The following is a 26453-nucleotide window of genomic DNA, read 5'->3' as shown; positions in this document are numbered from 1 at the left end:
TATCCCCTGAAAGAGCTTACAATAAATCATTATTATTATTATTACTAGAGAAAAGGGTCTTGTTCTACTGCCCAGGCTGGAGTACAGCTGCACGATCATAGCTCACTGCAGCCTCAACCTCCTGGGTCGAGGGAACCACCCATCTTAGCCTCCCAAATAGCTAGGACTATAGGTGTGCAACACCATGCCAGCTGAGTTTTAAAATTTTATTTTGTAGAGATAAGGTCTATGTTGCCCAGATTAGTGTCGAACTCCCGGGTTCAAGTGATTCTCCTACCTTGGCCAAATCATTATTAAATGATTTACTAAATGTGATTCTGTTTGGAAGGAGAATTAGAAAAGAAAACTCTGGTTGGGCACAATGGCTTAGTCCTGTAATCCAGCACCCTGGGAGGCCAAGGTGGGAAAATCACTTGAGCCCAGGAGTTTGGGACTAGCCTGAGCAACAAAGGGAGACCCTGTCTCTTAAAAAAAAAAAAGAAGAAGGAAAAGAAAAGAAAAAACTGATTGTTAAATAGAAATCTGATGTTCAATAGATGTTAGCTATAAATCATTTTATTTTATTTTTATTTACAAAAAGACACAGAAAAGTAGGCGATGTGACTTACATATGAAAACCAGTAATGCTTTTTAATATTGTAAAGGCTACCATATCCAAGTAATGGCACTGTGACACACCTTCCCAAGAAAGAAAGGGCCAAAGTTCTTTTAAATAAAAAAAAAATCACACTATATCTCAGAAGCTCATTTAAAAATACAATCTACGTACTAACTCACCATTTGGAGACAAAGTCACTGCAGGCATTGAGTGCATACTGGGTTCTGCTATATACTTGAAATCCACAGGGATATCCCTAAAAAATGTCATATCAGAATAAGTAATTTTTAAAAAGCACCTTCAGAAGAATTATCTCTGGAATACAGGAATAATATGCAAATAAAAGCAAACTATTGAAATTATACATTTAATAAATCTTTCATGAAACTTTCTAGAAGAAGAAAAATCACAAAATGATACTGTATGGCTTATGGTAAATCCTGTCCTTTATAAATGACTTTCCATGATAATTATAACAGTGGCAGTGATTTTGTTTTCTATTTGATTTAAACATTGTCCTTTATGTTAAAAAATTTGTTACTAAAAGTTCTTTAATAATGTACCATGGTGATAGGTAAACTGAAATCTCAGAATTCACTATCATATAATTCATCCATGTAACCCAAAACCACTTGTACTCCAAAAGCTGCTGAAATTTAAAAAAATTTAAATAAAAAATGTACCATGGGCCGGGCGCGGTGGCTCACGCCTGTAATCCCAGCACTTTAGGAGGCCGAGGTGGGTGGATCATGAGGTCAAGAGATCAAGACCATCCTGGTTAACATGGTGAAACCCCGTCTCTACTAAAAATACAAAAAATTAGCTAGGCATGGTGGCACGTGCCTGTAATCCCAGCTACTCAGGAGGCTGAGGCAGGAGAATTGCCTGAACCCAGGAGGCAGAGGTTGCGGTGAGCCGAGATCGCGCCATTGCACTCCAGCCTGGGTAACAAGAGCGAAACTCTGTCTCAAAAAAAAGTAAATAAATAAAATAAATGTACCATGGTAGGGTGAAGCAAGGTGTCTGAGGCAAGCCTATGGAGAAGTGTTATTTTACCCGCCAGTCAACCTTAGCTCAGTGGGTGAGAGTGTTAAGCCTGCAGCAATGCAAGCGGATGGCAGGCAAAGCTGTAGGGATCCGAAAGCTGGTCTAGCCCATCCAGAAATGGTGTCCACGGCCAGAGAGATTAAATGCTTGGTACCTGGACTATTTTCAGTTGACATGCAAAGCATTTCAAATGTGTTCGGTGAAGGAGAGAAAACATTAAAAAAAAAAACTTGTGAGTGATACAAAGACAGAAAGAAAAACAAAAGTTCAAACTAGCCACCTAAATTCAGAACCATCAAAAGTTATAAGTGCCTTTTTATTTTCAAAATTCTCCATGCTAAAAATTCTTTTCTGAAAGGATTTTTGGTCTTGTTGCTTTTCATGAGACCAGAAATATTTTTTACAGAGTAATGTGTGGGAAATGTAATCTGATAAGTAACACAGATTATGCAGCAGCAATTTTAACGTCAAACACTGTTTCAAGTTCCAATACTTTGATTAACTGGAAAATAATAATAATTTCCCTTAATATAAGGATTTTCCCTATTTATCCATCCACTCAGCAGAAGGAACAAATGACTAGAAAAAACTTCGATCAGGTTCATGGTCAGAGGAAAACATTTTCAGGAATAACCTGGGGAATAATCTGACATCATTGTCAGATCTCCAACCCTTTATACCTCTATGTTACCAGTGAGAACTGACATTTAGAATGACCTAAATGTATTTTAAAAAGCTGCAATCGAAAAAAGGCTTGTTTCTTCCCTCCTGATATTTATGGTTAGTGGTTAATAATTTTACAACATGAATTAAAACATGAGAATTTTCTAAATTAACTATAGTCTAGGTTCATATTGATCAACGTGTTAACAAAAGTAAACAAAAATATTCAAATGGATACCTTATTTCAAGGAACCTTCATACCAATAACTATGGAAAAAGAATTTTTGAACTACCCTGCAGACTTCATTATTTCTAGCAAAAATGCCTGCTAGGCATAGTTATAGTTAACAAACACAACATGGCTGAGCGAGGTGGCTCATGCCTATAATCCCAGGCATTATAGGAGGCCATGGCGGGATCACTTGTGGTCAGGAGTTCGAGACCAGCCTGGCCAACATGGCAAAATCCTGTCTCTAATACAAATATAAAAATTAGCCAGATGTGGTGGCGTATGGCTGTAATTCCAGCTACTCGGGAGGCTGAGGCAGGAGAATTGGTAGAGGCCAGGAGGCAGAGGCTACAGGGAGCTGAGATCATGCCACTGCATTCCACACTCCAGCCTGGGCAACAGAGCGAGACTCCATTGCAAAAATAAATAAATAAACAAAAACAACACTATTTTCTAATTAGATACTGTAATTCAGTATAATGAACTAGTAACTCATATCTTGCAAATAATCTCCAGTTTAAAAATTCACTGAAAAACCCTAATAAAAGTCTATGAAATTTTAAAGCTAAAAGAGAAACAGTAGTGTCAACTTCTATAAAATTTTCTTTTAAAAATTATTTTACCAAAATAAAGACCTTCTGGAGAAAACATGTCTATGACATTTCATGCATTTGGTTGACTAAAATACCACAAGCTGCTGAATATCTAATATAGACTTTTATTCTCTTTTAGTACATAATAGGGTTAGTTTGTGTAATATTATTTAAGAAAGTTTCCTTTGTTTTCTGGTATCATTATGGTTCTCTAAGCAGCTACAGCATATAAAAGTTTGGCAAATACCACTTGTCTGAATTAGCCCCAGTGTTGCTAATTTTCCCACAGAGGAGGTCAGCTGTCACTTTGAGGAGGTCCTCTCCTAAGCAACGGGCCAGTATCACTAGTAATTGCTCTTAGAGATGATTTATGTAGTAAGCACAGTTCCGGGGATCCTGAACTGGTATTCCTTCCTACTTGTCTTTGTAGTAGAACAGACCCTCACAATTATCACTTTCTCACTAATCAAATCAAATACAAATTATTAATACCTTCTCTCCTTACCAGTCCCCTCATTCATCTAACTATCCGTTCATATGATCAAGAATTAAAGCTTTGTGAGGCCAGGAGTTTATGACCAGCCCAGCAAACAGAGTAAGACCCTATTTCTACAAAAAATTTAAAAATTAGTGAGGCATAGTGGCATGCACTTATAGTCCCAGTCACTCAGGAGGCTAAGGCAGGAGGATTGTTTGAGCCCAGGAGTTCAAGGTTGCAGTGAGCTATGACTGCACCGCTACATTCTAGTCTAGGCAACAGAGTGAGATCCTGTCTCTTAACAACAAAAAAATCAAGCTTTGAAATCAGTTTGATTCGAGTGTGAACTCTGGTCCTTTCATGTCCTATATATGTTGGGCAAATTACTTAAACTATCTTACCTTATACATAAAATGGGAATAACAAATGTACCTATCTTATAAGATTGCTTTGCACACTAAATCAGATAGTTCATGTGAAATGCTTAGCATAGTAACTGGCATACAGAAAGAGCTCAATAAATGTAACATCATTTATAATTACACCAATAATTACTTCTTTAGATATACAGCACATATTGTGTGCCAGGCATTGTGCTGGGAACAGACAGTAAGCATGACTCACACTGTTATGCTTTTTCTCATGGTTAAGAACTTGTGAGGGAATGAAACATATAAACAAGCACTTGAAGTATGCTAAAGCTATGGAAAGCCAATGATAGTGTGGGATGATGGAGAGGAGGCACCTAATCTCGTCTGAGGACAAGTTGTTTTCTTTAAAAAAGAAAATATGCTTGCAAAAAAGTGCTTAATAACCTTTTTGTTAAAATGAATGTTTGGATGGAAGCCACCTTGTTTTTATAGTCAGTTATGAAGCACAGTTCTACCATGAGTCCTAGCAAGGACTAAAAAGTGTATCTGTCCTTCTCGACTTACCAATACCTTCATTCATCTAACTATCCAGGCTCTCATAGTAAGGGTTAGGAAGGCTCTCATAGTAAGGGAAAGCTCTCATAGTAAGGGTTAAACTGAAACCTGTTTTTTTTTTTTTTGAAATGGAGTCTTGCTCTGTTGCCCAGGCTGGAGTGCAATGGCATGACCTCGCCTCACTGCAACCTCTGCCTCCCAAGTTCAAGAGATTCTCCTGCCTCAACCTTCTGAGTAGTTGGGATTACACGGGATTACAGGTGTGCACCACCACACCCAGCTAATTCTTGTATTTTTAGTAGAGATAGGGTTTCACCATGTTGGCCAGGCTGGTCTCGAACTCCTGACTTCGTGATCTACCCACCTCAGCCTCTCAAAGTGCTTGGATTATAGGCATGAGCCACTGCATTTGGCCTGAAATCTGTTTTTAAAAAATTATTTATTTAAAATTTTTTTTTATTGAGATGGGGTCTTGGTCTTTCACCCAAGCTGGAGTGCAGTGGCACATGCACAGCCCACGGCAGCCTCGACCTCCCAGGCACAAGCAATCCTCCTGCCTCAGTTTCCTGAGTAGCTGGGACTATAGGCCTGTGCCATCACACTAGCTAATTTTTGTATTTCTTGTAGAGACAGGATTTCACCACGTTGCGCAGATTGGTCTCAAACTCCTGGGCTCAAACAATCTACCAAACTCAGTCTCCCAAAGTGCTGGGATAACTAATAGGCATGAGCCCCTATGCCCAGCCAACTTAAAGTAAAATCTAAAGAATGTCATCATTTGTAACAAAACAGTATCATGACTTTTTAGGAGTATTTCCCAAGATCTGAGAGGTATGGGAAAAAAGAAGAGAAACACACTAACATTACCCGTTAGTTTATTTATTTTTTATTTTTTATTTTTTTTTTTTTATTGCATTTTAGGTTTTGGGGTACATGTGCAGAGCATGCAATACAGTTGCATAGGTACACACATGGCAGTGTGTTCTGTTTGCTTTCACCCCTTCACCCACATTTGGCGTTTCTCCCCAGGCTATCCCTCCCCACCTCCCCCTCCCACTGGCCCTCCCCTTTTCCCCCCAATAGACCCCAGTGTTTAGTACTCCCCTCTGTGTCCATGTGTTCTCATTTTTCATCACCCACCTATGAGTGAGAATATGCGGTGTTTCATTTTCTGTTCTTGTGTCAGTTTGTTGAGAATGATGTTCTCCAGATTCATACATGTCCCTACAAACGACACGAACTCATCATTTCTGATTGCTGCATAATATTCCATGGTGTATACGTGCCACATTTTCCCAATCCAGTCTATCATCAATGGGCATTTGGGTTGATTCCAGGTCTTTGCAATTGTAAACAGTGCTGCAATAAACATTCGTGTGCATGTGTCCTTATAGTAGAATGATTTATAGTCCTTTGGGTATATACCCAGTAATGGGATTGCTGGGTCAAATGGAATTTCTATTTCTAAGGCCTTGAGGAATCGCCACACTGTCTTCCACAATGGTTGGACTAATTTACACTCCCACCAACAGTGAAAAAGTGTTCCTTTTTCTCCACATCCTCTCCAGCATCTGTTGTCTCCAGATTTTTTAATGATCGCCATTCTAACTGGCGTGAGATGGTATCTCAATGTGGTTTTGATTTGCATCTCTCTGATGACCAGTGACGATGAGCATTTTTTCATATGATTGTTGGTCTTATATATGTCTTCTTTCATAAAGTGTCTGTTCATATCCTTTGCCCACTTTTGAATGGGCTTGTTTTTTTCTTGTAAATCTGTTTGAGTTCTTTGTAAATTCTGGATATCAGCCCTTTGTCAGATGGGTAAACTGCAAAAATTTTTTCCCATTCTGTTGGTTGCCGATCCACTCTAGTGACTGTTTCTTTTGCCGTGCAGAAGCTGTGGAGTTTCATTAGGTCCCATTTGTCTATTTTGGCTTTTGTTGCCAATGCTTTTGGTGTTTTGTTCATGAAGTCCTTGCCTACTCCTAATGTCCTGGATAGTTTTGCCTAGATTTCCTTCTAGGGTTTTTATGGTGCCAGGTCTTATGTTTAAGTCTTTAATCCATCTGGAGTGAATTTTAGTGTAAGGTGTCAGGAAGGGGTCCAGTTTCTGCTTTCTGCACATGGCTAGCCAGTTTTCCCAAAACCATTTGTTAAATAGGGAATCCTTTCCCCATTGCTTGTTTTTGTCAGGTTTATCAAAGATTGTATAGTTGTAGATATGTTGTGTTGCCTCCGGTGCCTCTGTTTTGTTCCATTGGTCTACATCTCTGTTTTGGTACCAGTACCATGCTGTTTTGATTACTGTTGCCTTGCAGTATAGTTTGAAATCCGGTAGTGTGATGCCCCCCGCTGTGTTCTTTTTGCTTAGAATTGATTTGGCTATGCGGGCTCTCTTTTGGTTCCATATGAAGTTCATGGTGGTTTTTTCCAGTTCTGTGAAGAAAGTCAATGGTAGCTTGATAGAGATAGTGTTGATTCTGTAAATTACTTTGGGCAGTATAGCCATTTTCATGATATTAATTCTTCCTAACCATGAACATGGAATGTTTCTCCATCTGTTTGTGTCCTCTCTGATTTCGTTGAGCAGTGGCTTGTAGTTCTCCTCGAAGAGGTCTCTTACGTTCCTTGTGAGTTGTATTCCAAGGTATTTTATTCTTTTTGTAGCAATTGAGAATGGCAGTTCATTCTTGATTTGGCTTTCTTTAAGTCTGTTATTGGTGTAGAGGAATGCTTGTGATTTTTGCACATTGATTTTATATCCTGAGGCTTTGCTGAAGTTGCCTATCAGTTTCAGGAGTTTTTGGGCTGAGGCGATGGGGTCTTCTAGGTATACTATCATGTCGTCTGCAAATAGAGACAATTTGGCTTCCACCTTTCCTATCTGAATACTTTGTATTTCTTTTTCTTGCCTGATTGCTCTGGCTAGAACTTCCAGTACTATATTGAATAGGAGTGGTGAGAGAGGGCATCCTTGTCTAGTGCCGGATTTCAAAGGGAATGCTTCCAGTTTTTGCCCATTCAGTATGATATTGGCTGTTGGTTTGTCATAAATAGCTTTTATTACTTTGAGATACGTTCCATCGATACCGAGTTTATTGAGGGTTTTTAGCATAAAGGGGTGTTGTATTTTGTCAAATGCCTTCTCTGCGTCAATTGAGATAATCATGTGGTTTTTGGTTTTGGTTCTGTTTATGTGGTGAATTACGTTTATAGACTTGCGTATGTTGAACCAGCCTTGCATCCCCGGGATGAATCCTACTTGATCGTGATGAATAAGTTTTTTGATTTGCTGTTGCAATCGGCTTGCCAATATTTTATTGAAGATTTTTGCATCTATGTTCATCATGGATATTGGCCGGAAGTTTTCTTTTCTTGTTGGGTCTCTGCTGGGCTTTGGTATCAGGATGATGTTGGTCTCATAAAATGATTTCGGAAGGATTCCCTCTTTTTGGATTATTTGGAATAGTTTTAGAAGGAATGGTACCAGCTCCTCTTTGTGTCTCTGGTAGAATTCGGCTGTGAACCCGTCTGGACCTGGGCTTTTTTTGTGTGGTAGGCTCTTAATCGCTGCCTCGACTTCTGACCTTGTTATTGGTCTATTCATAGTTTCAGCTTCCTCCTGGTTTAGACTTGGGAGGACACAGGAGTCCAGGAATTTATCCATTTCTTCCAGGTTTACTAGTTTATGTGCATAGAGTTGTTTGTAATATTCTCTGATGATGGTTTGAATTTCTGTGGAGTCTGTGGTGATTTCCCCTTTATCATTTTTTATTGCATCTATTTGGTTGTTCTCTCTTTTCTTTTTAATCAATCTGGCTAGTGGTCTGTCTATTTTGTTGATCTTTTCAAAAAACCAGCTCTTGGATTTATTGATTTTTTGAAGGGTTTTTCATGTCTCAATCTCCTTCAGTTCAGCTCTGATCTTAGTTATTTCTTGTCTTCTGCTGGGTTTTGAGTTTTTTTGATCTTGCTCCTCTAGCTCTTTCAATTTTGACGATAGGGTGTCAATTTTGGATCTCTCCATTCTCCTCATATGGGCACTTATGGCTATATACTTTCCTCTAGAGACTGCTTTAAATGTGTCCCAGAGATTCTGGCATGTTGTGTCTTTGTTCTCATTGGTTTCGAAGAACTTCTTTATTTCTGCCTTCATTTCATTCTTTACCCAGTCAACATTCAAGAGCCAGTTGTTCAGTTTCCATGAAGCTGTGTGGTTCTGGGTCGGGGTCGGTTTCTGAATTCTGAGTTCTAACTTGATTGCACTATGGTCTGAGAGGCTGTTTGTTATGATTTCAGTTGTTTTGCATTTGCTGAGCAGTGCTTTACTTCCAATTATGTGGTCAATTTTAGAGTAGGTGTGATGTGGTGCTGAGAAGAATGTATATTCCGTGGATTTGGGGTGGAGAGTTCTGTAAACGTCTATCAGGTTTGCTTGCTCCAGGTCTGAGTTCAAGCCCTGGATATCCTGGTTGATTTTCTGTCTGGTTGATCTGTCTAATATTGACAGTGGAGTTTTAAAGTCTCCCACTATTATTGTGTGGGAGTCTAAGTCTCTTTGTAAGTCATTAAGAACTTGCCTTATGTATCTGGGTGCTCCTGTATTGGGTCCATATATGTTTAGAATCGTCAGTTCTTCTTGTTGTATCGATCCTTTTACCATTATGTAATGGCCTTCTTTGTCTCTTTTGATCTTTGTTGCTTTAAAGTCTATTTTATCAGAGATGAGAATTGCAACTCCAGCTTTTTTTTGCTCTCCATTTGCTTGGTAAATCTTCCTCCATCCCTTTATTTTGAGTCTTTGTGTATCCTTGCATGTGAGATGGGTTTCCTGGATACAGCACACTGATGGGTTTTGGATTTTTATCCAATTTGCCAGTCTGTGTCTTTTGATTGGTGCATTTAGTCCATTTACATTTAGGGTTAATATTGTTATGTGTGAATTTGATACTGCCATTTTGATGCTAAGTGGCTGTTTTGCCCGTTAGTTGTTGTAGATTCTTCATTATGTTGATGCTCTTTAGCATTTAGTGTGATTTTGGAATGGCTGGTACGGTTGTTCCTTTCTATGTGTAGTGCCTCTTTCAGGAGCTCTTGTAAAGCAGGCCTGGTGGTGACAAAATCTCTGAGTACTTGCTTGTTCTCAAAGGATTTTATTTTTCCTTCACTTCTGAAGCTCAGTTTGGCTGGATATGAAATTCTGGGTTGAAAGTTCTTTCCTTTAAGGATGTTGAATATTGGCCCCCACTCTCTTCTGGCTTGTAGAGTTTCTGCCGAGAGATCTGCTGTGAGTCTGATGGCCTTCCCTTTGTGGGTGACCCGACCTTTCTCTCTGGCTGCCCTTAGTATTTTCTCCTTCATTTCAACCTTGTTGAATCTGACGATTATGTGCCTTGGGTTTCCTCTTCTTGTGGAATATCTGTGGTGTTCACTGTATTTCTTGCATTTGAGTGTTGACCTGTCTTGCTAGGTGTGGGAAATTTTCCTGGATGATGTCCTGAAGAGTATTTTCCAGCTTGGATTCATTCTCTTCGTCCCCTTCTGGTACACCTATCAAACGTAGGTTAGGTCTTTTCACATAGTCCACATTTCTTGGAGACTTTGTTCATTCCTTTTTGCGCTTTTTTCTCTGATCTTGGTTTCTCGTTTTATTTCATTGAGTTGATCTTCCACTTCAGATATTCTTTCTTCTGCTTGGTTAATTCGGCTATTGAAACTTGTGCATGCTTCGCGAAGTTCTTGTATTGTGTTTTTCAGCTCCTTTAGTTCATTCATATTCCTAAGTTATCCATTCTTGTCATCATTTCCTCAAATCTTTTTTCATATCTTTTTTCAAGGTTCTTAGTTTCTTTGCATTGATTTAATACATGTTCTTTTAGCTCACAAAAGTTTCTCATTATCCATCTTCTGAAGTCTAATTCCGTCATTTCGTCACAGTCATTCTCCGTCCAGCTTTGTTCCCTTGCTGGTGAGGAGTTTTGGTCCTTTCTACGAGGCGAGGTGTTCTGGTTTCGGGTGTTTTCCTCCTTTTTGCGCTGGTTTTTTCCCATCTTTGTGGATTTATCTGCTTGTCGTCTGCGTAGTTGCTGACTTTTCGATTGGGTCTCTTAGTGGACACCCAGATTGTTGGTGATGAAGTATTTCTGTTACTTGGTTTTCGTTCTACCAGTCTAGCACCTTCGCTGTATGACTGCTGAGGTCCACTCCAGGCCCTGCTTGTCTGGGGTACACCTATAGCAGCTGCGGAACAGTGAGGGATGCTACCAGTTTCTTTTTCTGCTATCTTTGTCGCAGGATGATGCCTGCCAAATGTCAGTCTTTTGGATATAGAGGGGTCAGGGAGCTGCTTGAGGAGACAATCTGTACTTTATAGGAGCTCAATTGCTGAGCCGTGAGCTCTGTTGTTCATTCAGGGCTGTTAGGCTGCTATGTTTGATTCTGCTGCAACAGAGCTCATTAAAAAACCCCTTTTTTTCTCAAATGCTCTGTCTTGGGGGTTGGAGCTTTGTTTTCGGATGTCTGTTGAGGTGTCCTGCCCAGCTAGGAGGCAGTCTAATCACTATTTGACTGCCGAGACTCCACCCTGCTGTTGTGAGGCTCGCCCTGTTGCTGCAGGCTCTTGCTCTTCTGCTGCATTCTCCACCACGGGCTACGCCCTGCAGCGGAGTCTCTCTGTTGTAGCGGGTTGCCTCGGCAACGGCAGGCTGCGTCAGCAGTGGGCGTGTATCTCAGTAGGGGCGGGTTGCCTCAGCAACTGCAGGCTGCATCAGCAGTGGGCGTGTGTCTCAGTCGGGGCGGGTTGCCTCAGTAATGGTGGACGCCCCTCCCCCACGGAGCGCCTCAGGGACGGTCTCCATGGTGAGCGTTTGGAATCGCCGTTTTGTCTGTCCCACTGCACTATCCCACACGCTGTGTCCCTGCAATCCCCTGGGCTGGACCACTGCCCAAGTCCCTTTCAGTCTCGAGTTCAGCCCTCTCAAGTCTCAGGTTGCCGTTTCAACAGGGCACCCAGACAAGCGCGCCCTGTGGGGATCGCTGGGTAGGGCCGGCTGCCACCACCCCGGCTGCTGGCTTCTCCAGGCAGAGCCTCTGCCTGGTATCCGGTGTCTCCTTTATACTTGGGAATTTTCCCGTTCTGTGGGCAACAAAGATGCAGCTTTGACTCACCTCTCCGCGGATTAACCGAGAGCTTAAATCCTGGGTTGTTGTCACAGCGCCATCTTGAGTTCCTCCCCCACCCGTTAGTTTAACAAAAATTCTTTGCTCACCAATGTTTTACTTCAGAACACCCACATACACATGTCCTTAAGCCCTGTAATTGCTTAAATATTTAAATATTTATAGATTTGTTTTATATCACTCTATATTTAAAATTGAAAATATCTAAAGGTAGAAACATCAGAAAATTTGAATATAATCAAACTGTTAAAGTATATAAAATGAAAACAGAACGTGAATATGTATGTTTATTCTCCAGAGTTTGTGCAAATGATCTAAGGTGGCTCATATAAAACTTGGGGTCCATATTAGATTCTCTGCAAAAAAACATTTCTGAAGTAAGGAAGATTTTAGCTGTGAGGTAGTCTCCAACATGGGCTATATGTTAAGAATATATATAAAGTATAGTCAACTCTCCACTAATTGGGGATAATCTGAAGGGGTGTAGTGATGGTGGTGGTGAGTGTGGGAGAAACTACAATTAAATTACATTAAATGTTCAGTCACCCAGATTGTCCTGACAATGGTTAGGGACCCGCTCAGGTCCCCAGAGGGACTTAGTATAAAGAGGGGAAACCACTGGCCATGGTTCAAGGCTTCCCACTTGTTAAAGCAGAACAACTTTTGGGAGATGGACAGACAAACTTTTTAGTCTTGTTAGGAGGACTCATGGTTGAGCTGTGCTTAATAACTGACTGTAAAAACAAGGTGGTTTCCGTCCAAACATTCATTTTAACAAAAAGGTTATCAAGCATTTTTTCTGCAACTGAACTATAGAACACACTATGATATGTAATGAAACTAGTATATTTCTTAACTTTACAAAATTTTTTTTTCCCTAGGAAAGTAAAATTAACCAATATAATATGATTATATTCTACAAGTAAAACATTTGTACCAACATGATGATATGGGGTGATACGGTTTGGCTGTGCAACCTCCCAAATCTCATTTTGAATCGTACTCCCATCATTCCCATGTATTGTGGGAGGAACCTGGTGGAAGATAACTGAATCACAGGGGTTGTTTCTCCCATCCTGTTCTTGTGAGGTAGTGAATAAGTCGCATGAGATCTGATGGTTTTATAAGGGGAAACCCCTTTCACTCGGCTCTCATTCTCTCTCATGCTGCCGCCATGTAAGAAGTGCCTTTCTGCTTCTGCCATGATTGTGGAGCTTCCCTAGCCATGGGGAACTTTAAGTCTATTAAACCTCTTTCTTTTGTAAATTGCCCAGTCTCTGGTATGTCTTTATCAGTAGTGTGAAAATGGAGTAATACATGGGGTGTTTGTCTGAATAATCATAAAAAGTAGACATTAAAAAAATTAAGATATATACCACTATTTTCTTTGAGTGGTTTTAGGGCCGCAATCTTATGCTCAATCTCCCTACTGCTTGCCAGTTATTTTGCAGAGATGAATAAGATACCTAATAAAGAATGAAAGACAGCACAATACAAATCTATTATCACTATAAGAAAAACAACCCAAAATACACATCCTTTGGAAAGACTATCCAAAGATTATAAATGGTAGCATGTTTAAATTTTAATCTCCATATTGCCAGTACTTAAATGGTTAAAACAGTTTGACTGGCAAGCCAGGATCACAGTTGCAAAAAATATTCAAATGCTTGTATATTATCAGGTTTTATATTTGACTATATAATTTTTAACTGCTTGCTTTATATAAATCAGATTTTCTACTAATGGAAACTCACCATTCCCAAACTCGTAGGCTTTTATCATCAGATGTGCTCACAAATCTCCTATTCTCATCCACAAAAACAATGGTGTTGACAGCTCCCAAATGCCGATCATATTCCTGCACAATTTCTCCACTTCGAATGTCCCACTGTAGATCAAGCAAGAGAAAAGGTAAAGACAGAAGTAGAGCAGATTTATGACGAACCATAATTCTGGAAAGTGGAGAAGGAAAAGATCTTCAACATGATATTTTTATAAATGTAGATTTTTCTGCTAAGAGTGGAGCATTAGCTGTCCCTAAGAGTAGCAAACATTAAATGAGTAATATTAACTTATTAACTTATTCCATCCCCTTAAACCACATAAGCTTAGGGGTCTTAACAAAATACAGTGAAAGACTTACTTGCACAATCTTCTTATCAGACATCCCAGCCACAAAGAGATTTTGCTTATCTTCATCAGGATTGAATTTGACACAATAAGGTACTTTTCGGTTTGTAAATCTTGATATACACTGTCCTAAAACCAAAGACTCAAATTAAATAGGTAAAATAAATTTGACCACTTAAAGATGACTGTGAGATTAAGATCTAGAGATTACCTGCTTAATAAATTTTGAGGAAGGACTGCCTGCTTGCTCTTTACTGTAAACTACATTTATTCTTTTTCATAGATTTTTAACAATTTTTTTAAAGTAAATCTGTACTTCCAATTGTAGAATAAATAAATTGTAACTTCATTCATATTAATGGAATAGTGCAAGCAATAAAAACAAAAAAACACTACTGGTTCAAGCCAATGAGTGAATCTCAGACATTATGCTGGAGCTAGAAACAAAAGAGTAAAAATGGTATGATTTCATTTATAAGATGTTTAAGAAGAGGAAAAATGAATCTGAGATGACAGAAGTGGTTACTGGCAGTGGGCACAGACTGGAAAAGAGCACAAGAAACCTTTACTGAGTGCTGGAAATGTTCTATATCTTGATCTTGGTGACAGATAACTACATAGATATGTTTACCAAAAAAAAAAAAAATCACTGAATATTTAGACACTTCATACATTTTACTGTGTGTACATTTTATCTTGATTTTTAAAAGAACCTGCAAAATGGTGGTTTCTCCGCCTTGGCTACATGGTACAATCATCTAGTCTATAGCCTGTACCAGTTACATAAACACCTCTGAGGGTGGGACTCAGGCATCAGTAATAATAAAGCTCTTCAGATGATTACAATGTGTGGCCAGAGTTGAGACCACTGCTAAAGTGCTGAAGAACATGGGCTTTGGCATCAGAACACAAGTCTGCCACTTATTAGCTGTGTGACCCTGAAAAAGTTAGCTCTTTAAGCCTCAGTTTCCTTATCTATAATAACAGTACTTACCTCAATGGGTAAATTAAGGTTGAAGGAGATACTGAACATCAATGCTTAGCAATTATGCCTGGTAAATGATGTTTAATAAATATTAACTATTAGCATTACCCTTAAAATAATGATAATGATGATAAGACAATAAAAAATAAGATGATTTTTCTAATTACATAAAATTATACTAGCCACAACGTATTAATGTGAATCAATTAATAAAGAGCAATTAGTATGGCTGTGAATATATAAAATCAACTGGCCTGTGGAAGTTTAGACCTACATTTTAATCAATTTGTCCAAATAAATTTAATTTTGTTCATTAGACATTTATTGCACTTATGTGCAATGTACCATACGAGGTGATGTAGGGGGACAAAAAGATCAATTAGATGGCCTATACAAGATTTCGACTTTGTTTATCTGTCAACATGTTTGCTTTATAAACTCTATCTGGTGCAAAAAAGTTTCATAGTGAAAGAGCTGCTTATGCTTAGTTTTGAGTCTACAAATGTATTTTGTGATATTAATAGTATGAGAATCAGCAGTTAGAGGTATCATTTTTGCCACAGAAGACTACTCATACCATTTCATATATAAATGATAACTTGTAAGATTAATATGTATTAGTATAAGCGAACTCTTACCTGTCTCAGTGTCCCAGAGCTTAAGATACCTGTCATAGGCTGCACTGAGGAACTGTGTTCCTGCAGTATTGAAGCAGATATCCCTAACAGCTTTACTGTGACCTAAAGGTGGAGTCAACAGAAACAGCAGTGAGGTGAAGTGTATCTTCTCTTAAAACACAAACACATAAAGAGAAACAGCACTAAGCAGTTGTTGTCAGTTGTGAGTTAAGATCACTGGAATGCTACTGCCTGATTTACTGACTTAGAATATGTTATGTGTGGGCTTCAGAATGTGGGTGTTTTTTTCCCCTTGAAGAAGCTTCTTGGGTGATTCTGATGCAAACATCTTGGTAAGAACCGAGAGAAAAAGGTTTAACATTTTTTTGTCTGTCATAGCAATTTCTTAATATGCAGTACATACAAGTGATGACTAACTAGCCAAGAATTGATGGAAATGTAAAAGACCAATTATTGCCAGTGAAAGAAATGGCTGCTGGAAGTTTGGAGGTTCACTCTCAGATTGCTCACCAGGCTGCAAGTGAAACCAAAGTGACCTAAACCTAAAGTTCAGGAAATTGTAGCCCTTGTTCAACAACTATATATTTCTGTGATCACATTACCAAATTTCATAGAAACTGACTCTGAATCTAGGAGACTTTTTGAAAACTATATTAGCTTGTATTGTTTTTTTATTTTTATTTTGTTTTGAGGCAGGGTCTTGCTCTGTTGCCCAGGCTAGGCTGCAATGGCTATCTCAGCTCACTGTAAACTCAACCTCCCCGGCTCAAGCGATCCACCCACCTAGCTTCTTGAGTAGCTGGGATTACAGATGCATGCCACCGTGTCTGGCTAATTTCTATATTTTCTGTAGAGAAAGGTTTTGCCATGTTGCCCAGGCTCACTTCTATTGTTTTAAGATGGTATTTTGACAATACACTAATTTTAAGGTGCTTATACTTTACTTAAAAATGAATCTTGCCAGACCACTCAACTCTTTTAAAAATTACAAAAGAAAATAAAATGTGGTTAAACAAAAGCAAAAATGTTCCTATTTTTACCACCCCACCATGACCAAGACATGTACAATTGTGCAAAATGAGCATGGCACCAATTGTTAACCACATGCAGCAGCTCTAAACCATCACCTCCAGTGAACTCCCATCAGGCAGGATGTGTCATGGCAATTAGGCATCCTTTTCTACAGCCGGAGTCCCAGTCAGAGCTGTTATCATCTCCCTCAGGAGGAAAATTTCAGTTTTCCACAGAAAAATGGTCTGCTAGTGCAGAGGAGACAGATGCGGAACAAAATCCACTTTATCTGACGGAGACATTTTGTTCTGCTGTACATAGCAAACAGCCTTCCACAAATCTCCCTTTAGACTGCAGTGACATCTTAGGCAATATTAATTTGTGCAGGGAGGCCCTAAAATCATAAAGCACTGCCAAAGAGACTCCCACTTTAATCTAAAAACAGAGCCACTACGAGTCACACCGTTTCAGTGTGGTACAGTCAAATTTGGAAAGAGGAGCTAGCCTTCACATGAATTTGACAAAGACAATAAACCTTTCTCTACCAAAAAAGCTGGCATGTCACAAAGCTGTCCTCCCTTTGGCCTTCTTCCTTTCTTCAAGGAGTTCTCTCAATCTCATCCTTTTTCTATGCTTTAGCTGCCAATTCTCAATCTCTCTTCAAAGCTCGACATCTGGCTAGATGCTTACTGGACATTTTCACCTCAATATCCCAAAGGCAGCTCAAATTTGGTGTATTTAAAACCTCACCATCATCTTAGGTTCCTTTTTGGTGAATGGCACCATCATTCATCCAGCCTCATGGGAGTCACCCTAGATTCCTGTCTTCTTCTGATCATTTACATGCCGTTACTCAATCTCACTGACTTGAACTCTAATACGTAGTTCCTTTCTTCTCTCTTTGCTGCTTTGGTTCAGACTCTCATCATCTCTAAATCAGACCTATGAAAAAACTGTATAATTTTTTCCCTTCCTCCAAGCTTGCCCTACCAAAGCATCCTGTGTTTTGCCATTTGATCTTCGTAAACGTCAAATCATGTTGCTTTCCTGCAAGAGCTCTCTAAGGGTTCCCCAATGCCCTTAGAATAGAGGGCACTCTTTATTAATGGCACAGAAGGTTTCCCCTGTTCTGGTCCCCCTCTTGCTACTTTTCTCTACTTCTGTCTCTCAACATCCTCTGACAATCCTGAAATATACGTGGATCCCGTCAGAAGCACTCCTTCTCACACCACTTTCATTTTCCATCTGCTGCTCTTGCTTCCTAGTTCTTTGTCTACCTGGGGAGATTGACTCCTTTCAGATTCAGCTCAAGTATATGAAGACTTTCCTTCCTATCAGCGTAGTGAAATTACTATCAATTATGTTATCTCACTTTAAAAATCGTTCCCAAACAGATTTATGTTGGAGAGAAAAGAAGCATTACCAATAAATGTTCTCAAACAGCGCCGGTCTCCATAAACCTCCCATAGCTGGGGGGAAAAAATAACACATAGAAATATTACATTTAATACAAGTCTTTCAATCAATAACCATAGCCCTATGCTGGTTATGTGTGTGCACATCTGTGTGTGTTAACACACAGCTTTAATTATTAAATAGTAAACAATGAATATCATTAAATATTTTTTGGTGCTGCCAGCTTGTGTGGTAATATTTGGAACGTGCACACACAATCACACACACTCAAAACTAAGGCGTTTTAAAGATATTTACATCAAAATATCATGAGAGTTAACTATAGGTGGAGTTAATTCAGGTGAGTTTTCATTTTCATATTGTTCTTTTCTGTTTCATATATTTTCTATGATGAAAAGTTTCTACTTTTGTAGCACTACAAACAACTTTTAAAGGAATTAAGTGTTAAACTGGCATGTATATAACATTTTGAAAGTGAAAGCCTTTTTGTTTACTTTTCTAAAGTAACAAGTATTACAGAAACTATATGGAAATGATGATCTAGACTAAAATAACAGGCTCATAATTCTCAGCATATCTAACGTGGATTAATACAATAGCTTCAGGACTAGCTTTATTCTTGACTGCCTTGAATCCAATCCTCAACAATGTTGCTTGTACTCTAAAACAGAAAGCATTTCCTTGCCACCGGTGCCAGCAGGACACGGTCTCAGTTACTGTAGAATATTAGGAAAGGACCTCTGTCTGAGACCTGGTTCCTTGCCCATGACTGCAGTCATTCCTTGTTTCTTAGTTGTTATGCTCCAGCAAGCACAAAACTGTTGTTTCCAGCATACACCATGCTGATTCATTCTCTTTACTCTTTTCAAACAACTCTACTCCTGTTTCCTCGTCCTTTACTTAGTCAACCTTCTTACTAAGGCATGCTTCCTCTTTGAAAGCAGCATATCTTGTGCTTGCCTCTGTAATAATCATTTATATCATAATAAAATGATCATCTTAAGGGGAGAGACAGTGCCTTAATAGCTTTTGCTTTCAGTCCCTTGAACATAATAGAATGTTTATAGAAGTGAACTAAATTGAATTCTATGCTTTTTTGGTTGGCCAAAGAAAAGACCAACATTTCAATTAACGTAGTTCATACACAGTAAAAGTTAAATAAAATGGGCGTTTTTACTTCCAAAATGTTGGCTTGTCATTTTAAGCTATTAGAGACAAATGCCTACATGGTTGCTCTTATCAAAAGAGGCCTCTTTTTATTGTTAATATCCATGAATTATTTACTAATGATAAAATTTTAATGACTCAACTTTCCAAACCCCAAGAGCACTATAGGGTTGGTATTTATTGAACCATCATAATGGTTTGGACAAAGACAAGACACAAAACCGGTCAGAACTATCCTTTCAGATTTAAAAATGTTTTTCAAGACTTTCTGCGTATTCAGGTTGAGATGCATTGGCAACTGAGTTTTTTCTATCACACATTCTACAGCTGAAGAGAAGCTAAAGATGGAGCTTCCCAAGACTAGAAAAGGTGAAAGAAGGGGCTGGAGGCAGTTCTGCTACTTGGAGTCTACTAGTATTTAAAAAAAAAAGGATGAATTATATTTTCTACTTTCTAAAAATGGGATTTCTATCATATGTCCTCTCTATTTTGTAAGGTTTGAAGAAACAAACTATTACATATACAAAATCTCTATAAAAATGATTTGTGATTAAATATTTGTATGTCTAAAGCCAAAGTGACTGGATTACATTCTCATCAGTTGTCTTAAAAAGGAGACTAGCCAATTGGACCACAGAGCCATTTCTGAATCTGTGTTTGGAAGTAGTTCATAAATTGCTGCATTTACAGTGTCCAAGAGAAAATAATTAGTTTCTAATTGCCTAACAAATCCAAATTTATTTATAATTAACCAAACAGATTTAACCAAAGAACTAGCTTTGCAGCACTCCCACTCTGTTACTGAAAACTCACCTTAATTTTACAGTCCATGGAACAAGACAGCAATAAATGGCCAGAGAGAGGAAACAATCTGACTGCACTGACGCCCTGTAAAAAGGTATTAAAGTTATCAACCAGAAGCATTCTAAAGAGCAGCTAAAATTAAGCATCAAGAGAAGACAGTAGATATTAAGCAGCTTAATTTGCTATTTGTCTTCATTCCAAAAATCACAACTTAGAATAACCTTCATTAGCATTCCAAGAGCAGGCCTTATTGACGCTAAGCTTTTGAAGATTTTTTTTTTTTTTAACCTTTAATATTGAGTTCCTCACCCAAAGGAATCCTGAGTCAATCAAATTGCTAATGCCCTGACTTGTTTTCCTTTTTTAACTTAGTCCCTTTGCTCTTTGCAAAGAGTTGGAAATTACCAGTTGGAATAGTGCAGATGATGAAGAATACCAACATCAAAACTTTTCATGTACCTTGTCTCTGCATTAGTTTAAAAATTACCATAGTTTATAAACCAGGGCACATCTAATCTCTGAAGTGTGATAACCACAAGAGCTAAAGCAAAATTACTGAAGCTAAGCAGGAGACTTGGTGCTAATACTAGCCCATTACTCACTGATTTGGTGCCCAAAAGGAAGACTGTAGCAGGAGCTTGTGGGGAAAGGCCTGGGCTGCAAGGATACAGGGCACTGAACCATGCATGCTATGGCCTTGAAGACTGATTAGTCACTTGTAATGGATGTGTGGGCACCTCCAAAGCCTAGAATGCAGCTTACATTCAAATTAATTTCCCTACACATTTACCAGAAATACTAAATGTTCCACATCAATAGCTGAAACTTTACCTTGGCTTCATTATTATAACATTACAGCAAACACACACACCAACTTGCTTACTTTTGTGTGTCCAGACCACACATGAATTTGTTTTTTGGGAAGATAACACTTCTCAGGCGGCATAGTTGACCGCAGATTAACACCAACGTCCTGAGGTATGTGAAGATAGGATCTGCCCTGATAGTCATACATTTCTTTAACTGAAACAAAAAGGCAAAGAAAATCGATAAACAAATACAAGCTACAGTCATGAAATCTCTATCTTAAAATAATATTTTATTCACAGGAATAGCATTTTGTATTAAGGTTAAGTAATAACACTCCAATGATGTCAAGATCAAGAGTCAGCTAAGATTTAAGTGCTTTAAATAACTGCTATCATTTACAACTAGAGGTAGTATTTTGAAATTCCTAAATACCCAGAGATTATAGACCTTGAGATAAGATCTATACTTCTTTTCATCAGTTACACATCTTAGTGACTTATCTTCACTGTAGCATAATTATAGCAAAGGAAGAAAAGACAATACTGGGGCCTTGTCAGTCATTGGTAAAGAAGCAGAAGTAAAACAGGTTAAGAAGAAATTTAAAACAAACAACAAAAAAAATCAACTATCCTTTTCCCCTGCTTTCCTCTTTATGCCCTTCCAGTTCCTTTTCATCTATCTTTTCCTGCTTTCATCACAAATTTTACAATAAAGTCACCTATGGGAATTACATGACATAGTATATATAAAGTAATTAGCAGCATGGCTGGCACAGAGTAAGTACTCAATAAATGTTATTTTTATATTGTTGTTATTATAGTTGTAAGTACCATAATACTGAATAGACTCCTTAGACATAAAATGGAAGCTTGAAAAACCAAATATGGCTTCATCAAACCTAAATATCTGATGTAATAGTAACATTAGAATAAGCAACACTATAAGTACTAAGTTATTCTTTACAGTTTTAGATAATCATTATGTAATTTCCTAAATATAACTAATTATTAATGAACAGGTATGTTCTAGAATACTTACGCATTTCCTTCTACAAGTCAAAATAAGTATGAGAGGCTTAATCTCCATCTTTTCACATGAAAATCCAAGTTTATTCTTTCTGAGTATAGTTTAGTAAACGGTTATGAACTGTGAGGATACCTGAGTATTTGACTTTGTTAAAAACAATTAAAACGACTGGGGCACTATTAATATACCAAAAGAGTCAACTTTATCTTATGAAAGAATAGACCGTAGACTATTCCAAGTTTCTTTTTTATCTATCATTTAATAACATTCATTGACACTTGAAAAAAAATTATCTGTGGCTATCATTAATCATGCTATTTTTTTCTCCTTTATCAGTATACAGAAGTCTGCTATAATTTCCCTGGGATACAAATTGTCCAACACAATTACGCTCAACATAATGATTTTTTTAACAGCTGATAGTAAGGAGCTTTTTCATAAAAATGAAGATGTATAAAAAATGTAATACCATGTAAGATTGTCTTCTCCTCCCCAGGTTTCTCTTCTTCCTGTTTTCCTTTTTTCTGCCTCTTTGCTGTGATTTCATCCAATTCTTTTTGTTCTTCCTAAGAAAATTAAGGAGTAAAATTTAAAATGAATGTTTTAGAACCTCATTATGCCTAAAGATGGTTATAAATTCTTTATAATGAGGTCTACAAATTTGGTCCAAGTATGTTCCCAGAATAACAAGCTCAACTCCTTTTTTTCTGAGATGGAGTCTTGCTTTGTCACCCAGGCTGGAGTGCACTGGTGTGAGTCTTGGCTCACTGCAACCTCCCTCTTCTGGGTTCAAGTGATTCTCCTACCTCAGCCTCCCGAGTAGCTGGGACTACAAAGCATGCACCACCGTGCCCGGCTAATTTTTTCTATTTTAGCAGAGACAGGGTTTCACTGTGTTGCCCAGGCTGGTCTTGAACTCTTGAGCTCTGGCAATCTGCCCACCTCGGCCTCCCAAAGTGCTAGGATTACGAGCATTGAGCCACCACGCCAGGCCAAGCTCGACTCTTCTATACGCAGAGATTGAGTACCTTTTCTACAAATTACAAAATGGTACTAAATACATAACGGATACTAGAAAATACTTTTCGACTATATAAAATCAGTTTTCAAAACTCATCCTTCTGTGACACCTGGAAATAAATTTTAACATGTTATACTAGTTATGCAAGTAAAAAGACAAGGCAATCAGAAAATCTAGTTCCAGAATGGACACTGAATTTTAGCACAAGATGTTGTTTTTCAGTTAATGATTTTTACCCAGTCCTAGGATGTAAGTGATGACTACACCTCTGTGACACAACTTTTTTAAGGAGCTGGGGACAGAAGATGGGGTAGCAGTAAATCTGTATCCATAAAAACAAAGAAATCAACAGATAAAATCTAAAATAAATAAAAAACAGTAGCATACATTTACTCATCTTAGATGTCACCTGTTTACTCCTATCGTTATAAATATAGATTTACTATATAAGTAACAGCTAGAATATAAGCTTCATAAGGAAAGGATTTTCTTGATCTTGTTCAATGCTGTAGGCCTGGGACTAGAACACTCTCTGGCTCATAGAGACAGTGAGGAGGTGAGGAAGGGAAGGGCAGAGCATTTACTTTACAAACTTTATAGTAGTTTTAAAAATATATATAGAGATAAAATTTAAAATTTTAAATAAATTCAGAATCAATAAAACCTATCATCAATTCTAGTATCATAGAAGGCTGATTTTGGAGCTATTATCTGAATGTCAAGCATCAGAAGAGCAGCTACTATGGCAGCTTAATAGCAATATCAAGGCAATCTTATGAAAATTGTTTAATATTGTTATTTTAACAAAAAAGCATGAGAGAAAACAAATCAGCAAAAAAGGTAAATAAAAATATTCCAAAGAAAAACTAATAAATTTTATTGTGTATTTTCAATCAACTAAAGGCAGAAAATTTTTGATCAGTCATTTGGTTAGTCATTTCTAAGTCATTTCCTTAGTCACTTCAAAGGAAATCTCAAGTGTATTAATGTAAATATTGTTCATGGAGGTACAGCATACACCTGAATTGACAATGAAAAACATCAAAGCTTACTTCTGAAGGTTTGGCTACATCTTTTTCATCCACATATTTTGCCCACGGTCCCAAGAAACCATCAATATTGGATGCATCATTTTCTTTGAACTTTTTCCTCTTTTCTGTTTTCTTCTGACCAGTTTCAAATACAGTCAAACCTACAGTAACCCCCAAAAAAGACGGATTATAAAGATGTACATTTTCTAAACATATTAGCATATGTTTAATTTTATTTATACAGTTAAAGAAAGATGATTGCTCAAGTGACCACAGAATTATCAAAAAACAAAGAATCTACATGAATCTACCATATATGCTGACTCAGGCTACACAAAAAGGGATTCAACCTTCTGGGCAAAGACACTTAAAACTAATTCAATATTCTGCAAATTCTCATACCATATACTTAAGAAGAGACCCAAGTATGTACTCCTACAATGGTGCACAAGCCTTTTATTGAATCAAGAACGCATGTCAGTGGATCTGTATGGCTTTCTGGAAAAAAACTCAGAAACTCATTATTACTAAATAATGGTAAAGTGACCTTTGAAAGCAAGAATAAACTGTAATTTATCATTTTAAAACTAAATTAACTTATAGTAAGTACTTAATAACTTATCTTCATTTCACTTGTAATGCAAAAATGTAAATAAAACAAGGTTTCACCAGAAGTGATATTTCTTCCAAGTGATTTCAGTCTCAACTTGACCTTTAATATTATCAACGTTAACAGTAAAAGAAAAGGAGAAGGAGGGTGTTTCTGGTTGAGATTCTGATTTGATTAGTAGGATGTGGCATACTGTGTATAGTCATTATCCTGGAAAAAGAAAGGTTCATGGAATCATAGTCACAAGTTAACTAAGAATCAAGCTACCTTTAGGTGGGACTTGCAGAGTTCTAACTTAAAGAAATGTCTACCTATATTAATTCAGGCTACACTTTATAGCAAAAGCCTGTTAAAATTCTATTTTAACAATAATTTAGCTCACGTACAGAGAGTGGCATGATCACATAGGGTCTACAGCTACTAAGCAGAAGTGTCCTATGCAACCAGCAAATTACTTTTTAAATGGGATTTTATGGATAATATTCTAATGGACTGATGAGCCTTGTGACAAGTTAGCATTTAGCATATCTTGTTTTGTCTTATTGTAAGTTCAAAATGAATATGAACACAAACATACATCAAAACACATATTCACAGACTCAGCGTTCAATGCAACCCTTCAAAGACAGTCTTCACAGACTTACAAAATAAAGTATTTCTACTCTGTTAAAATGAAGCTTGACATTAGTGCTGATAAATCAATTGCCCAAATTATCTATATATTAGTTATAATTTATTGAATTAGTTCTACAGGGTTGGCATGGTGCCAAGTACTCAAAGCTCAGAGATATGCACCATTATTTTCCCTGCAAGATTACATAACTGTAAGTGGCAAAAGCAAGCTCTAAACTGTAACAGTTCAACTGTATTGCTCTAAACTCTATCACCCCATTGTTTCAACTTAAGAAAAAAGAGCTAAATAAAATGCTTTTTGACTAATTAAAGTCTCTCTGCAAGACACTAATTACAGATGTGTACATATATATATTTGATATTAAATGTTTCAAATAAATTACCTTGATTTTTTTCAGCTTCTTCTACAGAACCAATATATTTAGCAGACACTTGATGATTATCTAATGAAGGGTCTAATGCATAACCTGAAAGGAAAAAAGTGCAAATTATTAACTTGATTTTGCTGTTTAAATTCATTATATTATTATAATACAAATATACCCATTTCACATTTACCTTCCCAAATGTCAAAAATGATCTCTTTAATATAAGACCAATAATTCTGCCCTCAGCTATATTGCTTTCTTTTGCTTTTTCTTTTTTTTTTGAGACAGGGTCTCACCCTGATGCCCAGGCTGGAGTGCAGTGTCATGATCTCAGCTCCCTGCAACCTCCATCTGCCAGGCTCAAGAGATTCTCCTGCCTCAGCCTCCAGAGTAGCTGGGATTACAGATGTGTGCCATTACCCCTGGCTAAATTTTCTATTTTTTTGAGAGATGGGGTTTCCCCATATTGGCCATGCTGGTCTTGAACTCCTGACCTCAAATGATCCACTGCCTTGCTCTCCCAAAGTGCTGGGATTACAGGCATGAGCCATGGCTCCCAGACCCTCAGCTATATTTCTATTTAGAACCCAAAGCTATATTCTTCTATTTAGAATCCAAAGCTCAGGCTGGACTCCAGCAGAATATATTTCTTATAGGATGAATTTTGCACACTGACATTACATCACTAAGTGCCTGTCTAGCCAAAATATTAAACTTTAGTTTTAAATATTCTAAGAGCTTGAAAATACATGTACATGATGCGTTTGGAAATTTAGAAACCATTTCCCTTTTCTTCTTGGTAATAGAAATTGCAAGGCTAAATTTATCAAATTATATAAATTATTAAATAATAAAAAAGAAATAGGGTAAGGAAGCTAGCTATTATTTTGAAAATACCATTCTCAGTAAGATTAGTCTTCCCTCCCAATCTTAAAATAATATATTTCTATTTCAGCAATCATTCTTTATATTTTCTTAAGGGAAGTAAGGAAGGATATCTACCAGCATATGAATGTACTTCTTTAGTTATAGAGTATGTAGCTACATATAAATGTGGTCTTCAGTGGTCTACGGGAATTTAAGG

At 37.7% G+C, this 26453-nt stretch overlaps 1 protein-coding gene across 1 annotated transcript in view; it reads right to left on the bottom strand.

The window, feature by feature from the left end:
• CDC40 (cell division cycle 40) overlaps positions 1 to 26453 on the bottom strand; it is a 59460-nt gene that overhangs the window by 5149 nt on the left and 27858 nt on the right. Inside the window, exons 4-13 of the mRNA XM_002747007.7 lie at positions 25385 to 25468; positions 23780 to 23919; positions 22176 to 22272; positions 20754 to 20893; positions 19880 to 19954; positions 17907 to 17952; positions 15473 to 15574; positions 13863 to 13978; positions 13474 to 13607; positions 778 to 854 (exon numbers count right to left, since the gene is read on the bottom strand). Of these exons, the coding sequence (XP_002747053.1) occupies positions 778 to 854; positions 13474 to 13607; positions 13863 to 13978; positions 15473 to 15574; positions 17907 to 17952; positions 19880 to 19954; positions 20754 to 20893; positions 22176 to 22272; positions 23780 to 23919; positions 25385 to 25468 (1011 nt within the window). The remainder of the gene's footprint in view (positions 1 to 777; positions 855 to 13473; positions 13608 to 13862; positions 13979 to 15472; positions 15575 to 17906; positions 17953 to 19879; positions 19955 to 20753; positions 20894 to 22175; positions 22273 to 23779; positions 23920 to 25384; positions 25469 to 26453) is intronic.

This window comes from Callithrix jacchus, chromosome 4 (genome assembly GCF_049354715.1).
Source record: "Callithrix jacchus isolate 240 chromosome 4, calJac240_pri, whole genome shotgun sequence".
Taxonomy (NCBI): Eukaryota; Metazoa; Chordata; class Mammalia; order Primates; family Cebidae; genus Callithrix; species Callithrix jacchus.
This window is presented reverse-complemented; position numbering and strand designations above follow the sequence as displayed.